The sequence below is a fragment of the Heterocephalus glaber genome, unplaced genomic scaffold (assembly GCF_053883595.1).
Source record: "Heterocephalus glaber isolate CG9 unplaced genomic scaffold, H.glaber_assembly_v1.0 deba00001451, whole genome shotgun sequence".
Lineage (NCBI taxonomy): Eukaryota > Metazoa > Chordata > Mammalia > Rodentia > Bathyergidae > Heterocephalus > Heterocephalus glaber.
This window is the reverse complement of record NW_028258301.1, coordinates 5004618-5019139: the sequence shown is the minus strand read 5'-3', so window position 1 is coordinate 5019139 and position 14522 is coordinate 5004618. Positions and strand designations below refer to the sequence as shown.

The 14522-nt window shown below is 43.0% G+C and overlaps 1 protein-coding gene across 5 annotated transcripts in view; it reads right to left on the bottom strand.

The window, feature by feature from the left end:
* Positions 1-14522, bottom strand: part of Trabd2b (TraB domain containing 2B) — a 273194-nt gene that overhangs the window by 35326 nt on the left and 223346 nt on the right. Inside the window, exon 8 of one of the 5 annotated variants that reach the window (XM_021247940.2) lies at positions 1095-1368. The exons of the other annotated variants lie outside the window; for them this stretch is intronic. Within the exon in view, the coding sequence (XP_021103599.1) occupies positions 1326-1368 (43 nt within the window). The 3' untranslated portion in view covers positions 1095-1325. Of the gene's footprint in view, positions 1-1094; positions 1369-14522 lie in introns of those variants that run through there. 5 annotated transcript variants of the gene reach the window in all.

The window sequence follows — 14522 nt, the reverse complement described above, 5'->3', positions numbered from 1 at the left end:
GAAGCCTAGTTGCACAAGAAATAGTACCAAGAATCAACAGATGGGCTCATATCAAATAAAAAACTTCTGTACTGAGAAGGAAATAACCAGCAGAGTGAAGAGACAACTTACAGAATGAGAAAAACTTTTGTCAGCTATTTATTAAATAGAGGAGTAGTATCTAGAATATATAAGGAACTCAAAAAAAATTAGACTTCCCAAAGTGAAAGATCCAGTAAAAAACTGGGCAACTGAATTGAATTGAATTTCTCAAAAGAAGTACAAATGGCCAGTATATATATGAAAAAGTGTTCAACATCTCTGGCCATTGGAGAAATGCAAATTAAAACAACACTGAGGTTCCATTTTACCCCCAGAAAGAATGGCTGTCATGAAGAAATCAAATAAATGCTGGCAATGCTATGGGGAAAAAGGAACCCTTATACACCTTTGGTGGGAATGTAAACTAGTACAACTACTGTGGAAATTAGTATGGAGATCCCTCAAAAAACTAAATCTAGAAATTCCATTTGACCCAGCTATTCCCCTTTAGATAATTTCCTGAAAGAGTTAAAGACATCATGTTACAATACTATATGTATACCCATGTTTATAGCAGCACAATTCATCATAGCTAAATCTTGGAAGTGGCCCATATGTCCATCATAGCTGAATGGATAAAGAAAACATGGTATTTATACACAGTGGAGTACTATTTTGCCATAAAGAAGGATAGATTTGAGACATATGTAGGGAAATGGATACACTTTGAGATCATAATTTTAGTGAAATAAAGCAGACACCCAAGCTTAAATGTCATGTAGTTTCTTTTATATGAGAATCCCAAAATATAAATAAAGAGCAAAATCAATGATAGATAAAAGGAACTAGGAAGACAGATCTTTTTCAAATGGGAAGGGGATCAAGAGATGGAGGAGGAAGGGAAAGGAAGGAAAGGGGATGAAAAAAGAATGAAGATGTGTTAGATACATGGACCAACTCCCCACAAGGAATGTAATTGTTATATAATGCAAATGTACTAATAAACAGTAAAAACTGAAAACATAAATAAATGTTTAAAAGTACAAATAAAGTAAAAATTTTCTATTGGATACAAAATAGTGGCTTGCATTTTTATTCATCTCTTACAGTACGGAAGTCTGAATTGACTTTGGAAGTACAGATGCCCTTTGGAGAACTCAAAAGATGCTTGTCAGTTTCCCTTCTTAGGGCTGAGTTGTTTTGTTCCACCCTCAGCATTCAAGGGTGGAAGGCATGCAAGCCTGCTTTCACATCAAGGAAGCAACTGAAGAAGGAGGCTAAACATGAAGCAGGCCTCAGTCTTATTACTTTTCATGGCTGTTACTGTTTTGGTAGTGGTTTCTGTGCCTGTAACCAGAATGATACAAGGGTGGGTCAGTTTATAGTTAAGAAAGCTTGTTGTTCTCTGCTGAATCACTCACATGAAGCCAGAAAGAAAGTTCTTGACTTCAGATTCTACTTATATCCATTTGTCTGTGGGTCCTCAGGACCCAGCCACTGAGATCTGGCCAGTGGGTCAGTCAGTCCCTGAATGGAGATCTGAGACCAGGACTCCAATTTACCTGTAGTCACACACACCTCATTAAAATAGGAAGCCCTCATTTTACCACAAACAGAACCTTTCCGCTTTCACACACCACAGACATATATTTTGAGAGCTGGCTTGAAGCCTGGCTGTGGAGATGGAGTGATGGAGATGCAGAAACTGTGAGCTTGTGAAACAGGGAGCTTGTGAATGTTCTAGTGGTGGCGGGAGGTGATGATGCAGAAAGAAGGAGATTTCCATGATAATGTCAGGCGGTGACCAGTGCTGTGAAGAAAACTACAGGAGAAAGGAGGGTCGCCGGGGGCTTTGTTCTATGTGAGATGGTGGCAAAGGCCTCTCTGAGAAGGTGACTTTTCAGCAGAGACGTGCGAGGTGGGGAGGATGGCAGAGAACATGCGGGGAAAGAGCATGCTGGGAAGAAAGAGTAAGTACAAAACCCCAGCACTGAAAGGCACCAGATATGCAGGGAAGGCCAATGTGGTGGCCCAGAGTAAGCAAGGAGAAGGGGATAGGTAGTGGCAGAGAGCTGGCCAGGTCAGGGAGGACACAGCAGGCCATGGGAAGCAATGTTGGTTTCCCTCTAAGCCTGATGGGAAAGTATGGAGGAGGGTGGGTGTACTCTGAGCAGAGGGAGGGCATGATCGAATTTACACTCTCTAGGACCATGTGACCTCATGGAGTAGACTGGGGTTGGTGGCAACAGTTGGTACAGGGAGAGCAGCTGGGAAGCTGGAGAGCTGAGGGTGGCTGGCCCAGGTCATACTGATGGGCATTGTTACCACTCCTGTAAGTATTTGGACATCGCAAACAACAGCATGGAAAGGAGGGAAGGGATGAGGGAAGAGCAGTCTTTGGGACCAGGTGGCACCAGGTGGCATCTCTGCAGCATGCAGAGATCCGGGGACAGACATCACAAATTTGCTTTCTAATGTGTTAACTTGCAGATGCTTTCTGACCCTCCAAATGTAGCAGGATGTCAGGGGAGAGTGGGTGTCAGTGGATGTTTGATACTGGCATTTTCCATGTGAGACAGGAGCTTGAGTGTGAAGATTTCACTTCAAGGTGGAGAGAAGTCATGTTTAAGTGTCTCTTATTTAGAGTCCTTTGATAAAATGAACCACTGTATGGTGACAGCTGCTGGTGCTGACTGGGTTTTTTCCAGAGTCCAGAATCTGGTCTGTTATGGCCTACCCAATAAAAATATGTCTACACAACAAAATATGTGGATATTTTGTTTTTGTTGTTTTAAAAAAAACTCAGACTTTTGAGTAGTGTTTGAACCATGCCTTGAAATGAAAATTATGCACAGCTTACTATGTAGCTAATACAATGGTAATTATATCTAATTGTTCTGAAGTGCCATATCAGTGCATTCTGAGATGGGTCTCCCCTGTCCCTTTCCAAATAAACTGAAAAGAATGATTTCCAAGGGAAGATGAGAGAAAAGCCCAGCTGCAGTCTGGTTTGGGTCCCTTTGTCCTTGCCCTCCCTGGTGCTGTGTGTATGTGGCCTGCTCTAGTGGCCTCATTTCTGAATGCAACCTGCTTATTGATCTGGTTGGATGTGGTGGGGTACCAAGAAGAATGACTAATTTTTTCCCAACTCCCCTTCAATGGGGAGGACTTTCTCTGGAGGACCTCATGTGTACATCCAATAGCTTTCTCCATCACTATGAGCTATTCAAAATTTCTCATCTGATCACAATCCATCTAAATTTTTTTCCAAATTCGAAGTGTTTGTTCCCTCCTTCCTCCAGTTCAGGGTAAGTCCAAACCTTTTGCACTGACTGGAGGCTGGTTCTGGCTCCTACAGGGATGGGTGGAGAGGTGAGATGGAAGGGAAAGGACATCCGTGTCCTCCATGGGCTCAGCTATCTCTACCCCTTCTGCGGGTCTGACGGTCCATTCCTCATTGCCTCATCTCTCTGAGTATCCCTTGCCCCAGTCCTACTCATCACTTGGTTGTGGTGGGCAGTGGGAGTGGTGTTTGAGGTTCCAAAGCAGTTTTGCCACCTCCAGCAAGTCCTGCAGGGGTGGACTGGCCCTCTTCTTCCAAATGGGGATGCACTGCCTTTAGCTTTGGAGCCTGAGCTGTGACTTGCAGGATACCAGGAGAAGTTCCACGTGACATCTTGTTATGTAAGACATTAGTTCCTTCATCCTAAATGCATAACTGTTATCTTAATATAGAAGGGTAGTAAAGCCTGCAGGTCCTGGATTTGACATTGGTGGAGTGACCACAGGCAAATCGTTTGACTTCTTAGAACCTCGGCTTCTTCATCTGTGAAGTAGGATGATAGGCTTCACTTTCAAGGATGCTGTGAAGATTGACTTGCTCTTTAGGCAGCTGGTGGCACACAACAAGCCCTCAGTAGATGGAAGTCCTTATTTGTGCATTACTGAGGAGCCCCCATTTCCTCTGACTCAGACTGGGAGTCACTTCTCGCTAATCCAGGCCGGGCTCCCTCTAGCTGTTTGCCTGGGCTCAGGTCTTTCTGTGATGGTAACATTTCCTGTTTATTGACTATCTTATCTGCACATCATAACAGTACTTCAGGATAGATGTTATCGTCATTCCCATTACGGATAACAAAATTGAGACTCACTTGCACAGGGAAAATAACTCACAAATAGGAGAACTAGGATTTGACCCCAGACCTGTCTGATTCCAAAGTCTATGTGTGTTCAACCGCTCACTTTACCTCCTTAACTAGCTTGCTCTTTTTCCTATCTTTCTGTACCGTTTGCCAAGGGCAACTCTTCTGCACTCTGAGGACATAATAGGAAGCCCCTTTCTTTCCTTCCTTCTTTCTTCCTTCCTTCCTTCCTTCCTTCCTTCCTTCCTTCCTTCCTTTCTTTCTTCTTCTTTCTTTCTTTCTTTCTTTCTTTCTTTCTTTCTTTCTTTCTTTCTTTCTTTCTTTCTTTCTTTCTGCTTAAATTCTTTTATTGGTACATTTTAGGTATACAATACGTTTACATTCATTACTGGGTGCTTGTACCTGTACATGATGTATCTTGGTTCTTATTTTTTCCCCATTACCTGTCCTCCCTTCACCCCATCCACCCTTCCCTATTTACATAGACTTTGTTTCCATTATTTTCTTTTTTCATAATTTTTCCTTTTCCTTCTTTCCTTTCCCCTTCCCCTTCCACTTCCCCTACCCCTTTGGATCTTTCTTCCTATTTCAGATTGTCAATTATTCATTTTAATTGTTTTAATCCTTATTTGCACTTCCAGTTTCTCACATTAGAGAAACTATTCAGTATTTACACATATGTGTCCTATTTATTTCACTTAAGAGTATGGCCTCAATATGCATCCATTTAGCTGTAAATGTCTCTAGTTTGTCTTTCTTTTTTTTATTGGTACATTTTAGGTATAAAATACAGTTACATTCATCATTGGGACCTTGTACCATTACATGAGTATCTTGGTTCTTTTTTTTCCCCTTCCCTTGCCCCACCCCGTCACCCCCTCCACCCTTCCCTATTTGCAAAGACTTTGTTTCCATTTTTTTCCTTTTCTCATATTTTTTCTTTTCCCTTTTTTCCTTTCCCCCACCCCTCCCACTTCCCCTGCACCTTTAGACCTTTTCTTCCTGTTACACAATATCAATTATATACTTTAAAAATCACAATATCAAGATCTAGGAGACATTATCACAGATTTTACAGAATTTAAAAGGATATAGAAAGCATATTACAAAAATCTGTTTTGAAATAAATTTGACAATTTCTAAGAAGTACCTTGGAAGACAAATTAATGAAACTAACTCTGGAGGAAATATAAAATTTGAGTAGCACCTATTAATGAAAGTATATTCCTAGCTTGAAAACCTACCTATATGACAACAGCAGGCTCATAAACATTTTAACTGATAAATTATATCAAACAATTAAAGCAGAAAAAAGAAGGAACACTTCTCCCCTCATTTTAGGAACTCAACATTGTGCTAATCTTAAAACTGGATAAAGATAATAGAAGAAAAAAGTATGAACATAGATAGAAATTTGTTGAACAAAACAAACTCTTAGAAGTCAGATCTGGCAGTATGTAGAAAGTGGTTTTGTTATAGGGATGGCAGTGTTGGTTCAGCATTGGAAGATCCACTCCCAAAAGTCATCATTTTAACAGAGGACAGGAAAAAGCCATATGATCCTGTCACTAGTTGGAAAAAAAGTATTGGACTAAATTCTACAGCTGTTCATGGTAAAAGCTATCAGGAGACTAGAAGTAGAACAGAAACTTCTCAACAAATTAAAGACATGTACCCCATACTTCCAGTGAGAATGCCTTATATGAATGGAGAAGATACAATGCTTTCTCCTTAAGGTGGGGAACAAGGGCAGATATGCTTATTCTTTATCTGTCCATTAAACTTTGAAACCTGGTCCCTGCCAAAATAGTCTGGCAATAAAATGACACAATTAGGATAGGATTGGCAAGGTAGAAGCAAAATCTTTATATGTAGATGAGATGATCATCTACAAAGAAAATACTAAGAAATCTCTAGGAGCCCCTAGAACTTGTACTTGAATTTAGCAGGATTAGAAAACACAAGGTATATATAAAAATTCAGGTCTGTGCATACTTGTTATAAATGAAGAATTGGATATTGAAATTTAAAAGTTGTGTAGGAGTACAAAGGACCTAGAAAAGTTAAAAAAAACTCAACAAAAACAGTGTGGGAAAATGTTTAGTACCTAATTTTAAGACTTCTTCTAAAGCTACAGTAATCAAGGCAGTGTTGGTGTAAGGAAAGACATATAGATCATTTGAATAAAACAGAGAATCTAGAAATAGAACCTCACATATATGGTCCACTGAGTTTTGAAAGATTATTTAACATTAGCATTTTATAGAATATAAACTCAATTCAAGAGTTGAGGAAGAGATAGTGTTTTCAGCAAACAGCACTAGAACACCTGGTATCCATATATAAAAAATTAACCTCAACCCTTTATTTCTCTACATGAAAATAACTTGAAGGAATCTATGAACCTAAATAAGAAAGCCTAAAAGTATAAAACTTTAAGAAGAAATTATAAGGGAAAATGTTTATGAATTCAGGGTAGGAGAGAACTACCTAGGATACAAAAGACATGATGTATAAAAGAAAAAAATTGATAAATGAGATTCCATCAAAATTTAGAACTTTAAATGACTTCATTAAAATGAACAGTAGTCCTTAAACAGACCATATTTACAATGCATATAACCTATGAGCAGAATATATAAAGAATTCTTAGAGTTCTTTAATAGACAACCCAATTAAAAAGTAGACATAAGAAGATGATAAATAGACAGTACAGCACAAGGAAAGGTGTGCAACTCTAGAATCAGAAAAATACTAATCAGTACAATAACAAGATTGAATTATACACTCATTAGGGAGATGAAGTTAAAAGTTTTAAAAGCCTTGTCATGACTTTTTCTTTTTGTTGGATTCTCCCCATTTGTGTTTAATTTGTCACGTCCAGTGGATTCATTCTGCTGGATTTCCTGGGGTTGTGATCCTCATTGTTTTTTCCTAGGCATTGTCTAAAAGTTTTTGGAGTGCCGGTTTGATATTCATGAAGTTCCTGAGGTGCTCTTTATCATGAAAGTATCTTATTTCTCTATCAATTTTGAAAGATAGTTTTGCAGGGTACATCAATCTGGGTTGGAGGCTGTTTTCCTTCAGGGCTTGAAATGCATCACTCCAAGCTCTTCTTGCCTTGAGGGTTTGCACTGAGAAGTCTGCTGTGATTCTGATGGGCTTTCCATTGTATGTGATTTGTTTCTTTTCTCTCATTGCTTTTAGAATTTTGTTCTTCTGTTGGATTTCTGGAATCCTATTATATACCTATGTGTAGATTTTTTTTGATCAAGGCTAGCTGGAGTCCTATATGCCTCACTTATCTGTATGTCAAGTTCTTTTCCCCTCCTTGGGAAATTTTCTGCCATCACTCCTGTGAACAGTTTTTTTTATGTCATCTGCACTCTCTCCTGTTTCTTCATTGACTCCAATCAGTCTTAAGTTATTCTTCTTTGCATCGTCCAGCAGCTGCTGGATTGATTTCTCATGTTCCTTTACAATTTTAAAGCAATTTTTCTTTTCCTGGTCACTAATTGCAATCTTTTCTTCTATATCTGAAATTCTATCCTCACATTGGTTCATTCTGCTGGGCAGACTTTCAATGGAGTTTTTAATCTCCTGGAAATCTGTTTGCATCTGTTTTATGGATTCCATTTGTTTCCTATGTTGGGATTCCATCATGTTCCTCAGATCCTCTATTTTTTTTTAATCTGTGTCCTCTCTAGATTTATTAATCATGTCTTGCACCATGAGAAAAATCTTTGCTGTTATCCGAGTAATTTTTTCTGATTTCATTTTTCCCAGATCCTCTTTTGTTGCCAGTTCAGAGAGTCCAGGTGGTTGAGTATCAGATTGTTCCATCTCCTTTCCCTTTGGGGTTGCTGTAGGTGATCTGGAAGTCTGTTTTTGAGGCTTGTTTACGTGCCTTCTCATTTCCATGGTGGGGGTGTGTGTGTGCTTCTGGCGCCCACGCGGCTCACCTTCTCTGCCCCAGGAGCTTGGGATGGCAGTGGGGGAGCTTCCTTCTGGGTTCTGGGACCAGCTCAGCTTCTCTGCCCTAGGAGCTTGGGATGGCAGCCTAGTTAGTGTTTCTTTATGGCTGAGTAGTACTCCATTTTATAAAAAAACCCACATCTTTATCCAATTTCCAGTTGATTGGCACTTGGGCTGTTTCCAAGCTTTAGCTATTACAAACTGTGTTGCTATAAACATGGGTGCACATATATCGCTGTGGTATGATTCTTTTAATTCTTTTTGGAAAATATCCAGCAGGGGAATAGGTGGGTCAAATAGGACTTCTGGTCCTAGTCGTTTGAGGTATCTCCATACGGATTTTCACAGTGGTTGCACCAGTCTGCACTGCCACCAACAATGGAGAAGGGTTAGGAAGCCCTTTTCAATGAAGTAATTTCTTGCCTGGCAGCACTCAAGCACTCCAGAAATAGACCCCTTTTCCCACTGCCCAGTGAGTGACACTTATTGTGTTTCATCTCAACAGATCTCCACATCAGTTTGGTAGAGATAATGCTGGTTCCATCCCCTTCCCATCTATAGTTACTTAACTAAGTTGAATTTTTCATAAAAAAAACATCTAGTTAGCATTGATTCTGCCTGTACGTGGTGTCTGACACCGGGTTAACTGAAACGGGAAAGGCATTTTCTGATCTGAAGCCTGGCATCTATTTTGAGAGGTAAGAAACGTAAAAAACTTGCCAGCAATAGCAAGATATTTGTGGTCAGTGCCCATGAAGAGGTACAGAAAGTTAACGCCACAGCAATTCTAAAGACAGAGTCTGGTGGCTGGGTGGGCGGGGAAGGTTATGCTATGGGACAGAAAGTTACAAAAAACTTCCTGGAAAATATGAGCTGGGGCTGAGCCTTGAAAACCCAGTAGAATTTGGAGAGGGAAAGGTAAGAAAGACATGTGTGATGTATTTGCTATAAAGAGCTAGCAGGGCCCAGAGAGGCAGGAGCCCAGCCTGGGCACATGGATGCATTCTTCCAAGGAGCCTCTCTTTTATAGCCATGAGTCTCTTTGCTCCTTGTTTGGGGACTTTTATGACCCCATCCATCTGTTTGCAGTCAGCCTCAGGTTTGCTTTGAAATTCAAAAGCTGAAAGGGAAGTGTGATATTAGAGCCAGAGCAGCAGGCTGGGCAGCTTTCTCTGGGAAGGAGGGAGTGGCCTAATGGAGCATAAACCACTGCAGGCAGAGTACCTTTTCTTGCTGGCCGAGTCCCTGTGAAGGGTGGGACCATGAGTGCAGGCAGGAGGTGGTGGATGATTAGCCAGGGGAGGAACTTCTATCATGGGTCTGAGCTGGCAGCCCTTGTGTCTGCCAGTGGGCAGCCCATGAGGATGTGTGGCCAAGCGTGGAGATCCATGTGTCCTTCGGGGGCCTTAAAGCCTGAAGCAGCTTCATCCAGGACGTGTTTGCTTCTGTTCCCTCATCTGGCAGATGGCTTGGGCCTGCTGGGAGAACTGGCTCAGTCCTCCATGCCTCCTGCATTTCCTGGCTCGCGTGCCACCTACATTTCTTAGGAGCCTCAGTGTCCCAGAGACACAGGACTTTTCCATCCTCTGAATCATTCATCCTCTGAATCAATCATGGACCAAATCCAAGGACTGCAATCTAGAGCTGCAAGACCTGCTCTAGACCCTCACTTCCTTCAGCAGCATGGGCCCCCAAGGTGCCTTCTCAGCTAACATACTTTCAGATTCCAGGCTCTTCCTCCATCACAGCTCTCCACCCCTCCTCTCTCATTTACATGGCTCCCTGAGGCTGCAACCCACCTATGTGAAGCCCTCCTGTGTGGCTCCCTCTTTCCATCCTGCCCATACCTCACAGGCCAGTGGCAGCTTCTCCTGCCTCCCTTTTTTGTGCATCTCTAACATGCACGGAGTCTTCTCATCATGCCCCAGAGGAGAAGGGAAGCAGCCCCTGTAACAGAGTTACACTGCTAGACTGGAATCTGCGTTGTGGGCATTAGCATTCAGTGCAAATCAGTTTTTTAGAGGAGATGGCTTTAAAGCCTGGGAGTTGAATTAGAGGTTGGAGAGCCAAGAAAGATCTTAAAATTCCAGCCAATCAAAACTAGAAGGCTCTTTAGAGATCATCTACTCAGATTCTCGCATTTTTCCAGTAGGGAAACTGAGTCTCAGTGAGTAAATGCCATTGGCCTGATGTTAGTTATAGGAAGGAAGAGATGGAGGGAGAGTGGGTTGGAGAGTAGGGAAAGGGGAAGTGAAAGAAAATTAAGATGCATTATGTACATGTACCAAATCCCTACAGTCCCCATAATGAATGTAATCACTACGTACTGCAAACATGTATTAATAGAAATTTTAAAATTCAGACAGAACAAAACAAAAGAGGACTGGAACCCCATTTGGAGCCTGAAGTAGCCATAACCTTCCACATACACCACTTGGCTTCCCTGAGTGAAAGTTGGGGAATTGTGGTGACTCAAGGCACAGGCTTCTCCCCTCCTTCAAGTACTGTCATAACGTGCCTGATGTTCATCTTACAGACGCGAACCCCTCCAGGTCTGCTCTCTGAGGTAATCATCATTCCAACCCTGTAAAGGAAATCATCCTTATCCTCAGTTCCCAGGTGAGACCACTAGGACTGAGGGCTAAGGGACACACTCCAGGAAAAATCACTAGCAAGTAGCCAAAGTGGGTCTTGGGCCCAGGCCTGCTGCCCTTTGCAATGCATCATATTTCTTCCCTTGCCTTCAGAAAACACTCTTTAGGAAAACTGCAGAGCAAAGGCTGGGGTAGAGACAGGATAAATGTGTGTTAGTGCCAGGCCCCAGGGACTGGACAGCAGCTCAGGACTTCGCATGTCTTGGTGTTGAAAGAAATACACAGAGCAGAGGCTCTCCACCCGCACCACCGTGTCCCGTCTTAGTGTAGACATTTTAGAGTGCCCTTTTCTACGTGGGAATGAAATTTATGGATAATATAAGATATAATACAGTGATTTTACAGAATTAATTTATTGCCCTAACTATAAGGAGAAAGAAATAGAAGGAAAGTAGCTTAAGATAAAACAATGTGTAATTTGGTATGTCAGTGCTTCTGTCCAATACCATTTGCAGACATCATGCAGTAATCAAAAGCTCTCTCTTATCTGTGAAAATAACAGTTAAAATACAGGGAACTCTCCCACCTCAGTGCAGACAGTACTGTGACTAAGGTGGCATTCAGGAATGGTGGAGCACTCTCGGTAAAGTTCAAGACAAAGTATATACAGTCTTCTCTCAATGTGCATGGCAATTGCATTCCTGCAAGAGTCAGTGTGTATTAAAATTTTGCAAACAAATACTTTGCGTTTATATAAAATGGACTTAGGCTCTAGTCTCAGACAATTATAAATGAAGTTTCCTTCCCTAAGGAATTCCTCCCCTAAGCACAAGTTGTGCAAGGTAGGAGGAAATTCTGTGGGGCTTTTTGCAGGTTGCCAAATATCTCAGACCCCTGGCCAAAACTTCTGTTCCTCAATGACTGTGTAAAAGCCCTAAATCCCCTCTGCCTGCTGCTGCTCTTGCAGAAAGACACTGTTTTGGAAGTTTTCACATAGAGGCCTTATGCAGAGGAGGTAAGGCTCTGACTTGTGTTGTACCTAGATGTTTGCATTTCTTTAAGTTTTACTTTTGGTGAACACAATGTAACACTAATCTTAGATGACACTTTGTCTTCAGACCTAAAGTTAATGACATAAATACTAATCCATGTACTCTGTTCTAAAGACTATTCACTCAGAGAATGCAAAAATGACTAAGACCCAAGCTCTGAACATGGATGGGCTTTGGTTTAAAAAATTTTAAGAACAAGGCCTCCCATCCAAGCACTAAAAACATTTTAAGAACAATGAGACATGCGGAGACTATAATCTAAGACTGGGTACATATAAAACCTGGGACTTCAGGAGAGATGCAAAGTGAGGTTGGAGAGACCAGGAAGATAGAAACTGAACTATCATTTTACATAAATGCAAAGTATTTGTCCCTGGGGCGAGGCCTAGGATGGGAGGGAGTAGGTGAGGCTTAGTAAGTACTCTCCTACTTCCTCTTCATCACCACCAGCAGCAGAGAAACATCCCAAGTACTCAGGCCCTGCAGAGCACAGGCTCATCCACAATATTCTAAGTCCTCACCATAATGCTATTTGCTGTTGGCTCAGGTCCTCTTTTCTCACTTTCTTTTTTTGTTTGTTTTGGTACGGGGTATCGAACTCAGGTCCTTGCTCTTACAAGGCAGGCAGTGGAACCACTGAGGTAAACCCCTGGCCCATTTTCACTTTATTAATGGAGAAACTGAGGCTTGGTGGAAGATTGGCTCTAGAGCATCCTGTCTTATTCTGTGTCACACCAGTCCTCTGTTCTGAAGGTGTTTGTGGCCCCCCACTCCCCACAGGGCAGTGTCCCAGGGCTCAGCCTGCAGTCTGGAGCCCCTGGCCCCTGGCCCCAGCCCCACTGTGGCATGTCCCTTTCTACCACTGGGCCCTGCACTGTGCAGCTGAAACGCTTGTGGCCTTGACTGCTTCACTCCCTCCAGGTGCTGTTGCTCTGCTCTCTGTCACCAGCAGGGGCAGCACTAAGTAAACAAGGGTGGTGGGCCTGGGTTTCCAAGGCCTTTTTTTAACCCATTATGTCATTAAAATCTCTGTGCAACCTGTGCCAGAAGTCGTGTATTATCCCCACTATAGAGAAGAGAGAAATGAAGTTGAGAGGGGAAGGGACCATTTCGGGGAACCCCGGGGGAGGGCCCCAGGGCCTCTTATGAACAGCCCAAGCACCCAACTGAGCCTGGAGAACCTTTGGGAGGGGGCCCTTCGGTAGGGGCTGCCCTATTGAATTTGGAAAGCCTGGCAGTCCTGGAAGCTACTTGTTTCCAAGTATCCCTGCAGGAGGAGGCAGCTTATGTCAACCTGGCCCAAGATGCCCTAGGAATTCGAGGTGAGGCCTCCCTACTCCCATGGAGACCATCCTGTGTTTTGACTGAGTCTTCTCTCTCTGCTCAACCCTCCCTCATTTGTGTTTTTCTGTCTCTCATCCACCCCCAGGCCCATTCTGACTGCCTCCTTCCATTCCCCTCTGTCTCTGTCTTTTGGTCCCTTTCCCTGTGTCCTGACACTTCTCCACCCATCTTACCATGCAGTTGTCTTCCTCTTTCCTTATCTCTTCCTGTGTTCCTCTTTTTTTTTTTTTTTTTTGGTACCGGGGATCGAACTCGGGTCCTTCCGCTTGCACAGCAGGCAGCGAAACCACTGAGCTAAATCCCTGGCCCCTGTGTTCCTCTTTTTGCACACCCTAGTCACCATCCTGCTGACCTCTCCCACCCTTCCCAAATCCCTAAGTCCCTGGCCCCCAAGGCCCTTGAGAAGAGGTGAATAAAAACCTCTGAGAAGCCTGCAAGCCTCCAGCCCTTCCGTGCCTTGAATGTGGGTCTTCAGGTTCAAAATTTTATCCTTTTCTTTATGACTCATCAGGGAGAAAGAAAATGGAAAATAAAAAAAAGGAAACAGAGGAAATGTTTCTGCAAGCCCAGAACCAACTGACATAAAAGGGATTTTATGAAAATTCTCTGAAAATAATTTTATTTTATGATGCCATAACGGTGGCCAGCCCCTCTCCTTTGGCTCACTGGCTGAGTGAGCAGCAGCTGGAGCTCTCACCCATGCCTGCCCATTAGGCCAGGCCCAGCCTGGTCTCATTTCTATCCTGCTGTGGTGGCCTTGGAAGGTGGCGAGGTGGGAGGGTTTCCTGCGTGGCTCAGAGAGCCCTGAAGCTTCCATCTCCCTAGTCCAGTTGGAAGGTCTGAACTTATTATTCCCATCTATCCATTTCCCAGATGTGGCCAGGGCTTCCCACTCCAAAGTACCTGGGTAAGGTTGACTTGGACACCAACCTGTTGCCTGGGACTCAAAGCCCTCCCCAGGTTTGTGAGTCACCGGGGGCTCATGTACCATGACCCTGGCCTCCAGCTCCATCACGGAGTTTGCAGCCTCTGCTTGCCTGTGCCCACTTAGACATGAAAATCAGCCCCCTTCTGTAGTCCCTGCTTCCAGATCTTTACCAGCAGAGAGACTGCAGGAGACTGGCAGGGCAGGTGGCCTTAGGGTTTTTATGACTGACTTGTGGAAATGACTGTTTGCAGGTTTTCTCCCCCGGAGGAGAGGTTGTTCCACCTCTCTCAGTTTCATTCCATCTTCCCAGCTCCTTACTTCTTGCTACAGTTTGGATTTTGTTTATTTTTTTCAGTACTGGGGGTTGAACCCAGGGCCTTCACACTGAGCTACATCTTCAGTCCTTTTTAATTTTGAGACAGGGTATCATTAAGTTGTTAAATTGCCCAAGGTGGGCCCAAACTTG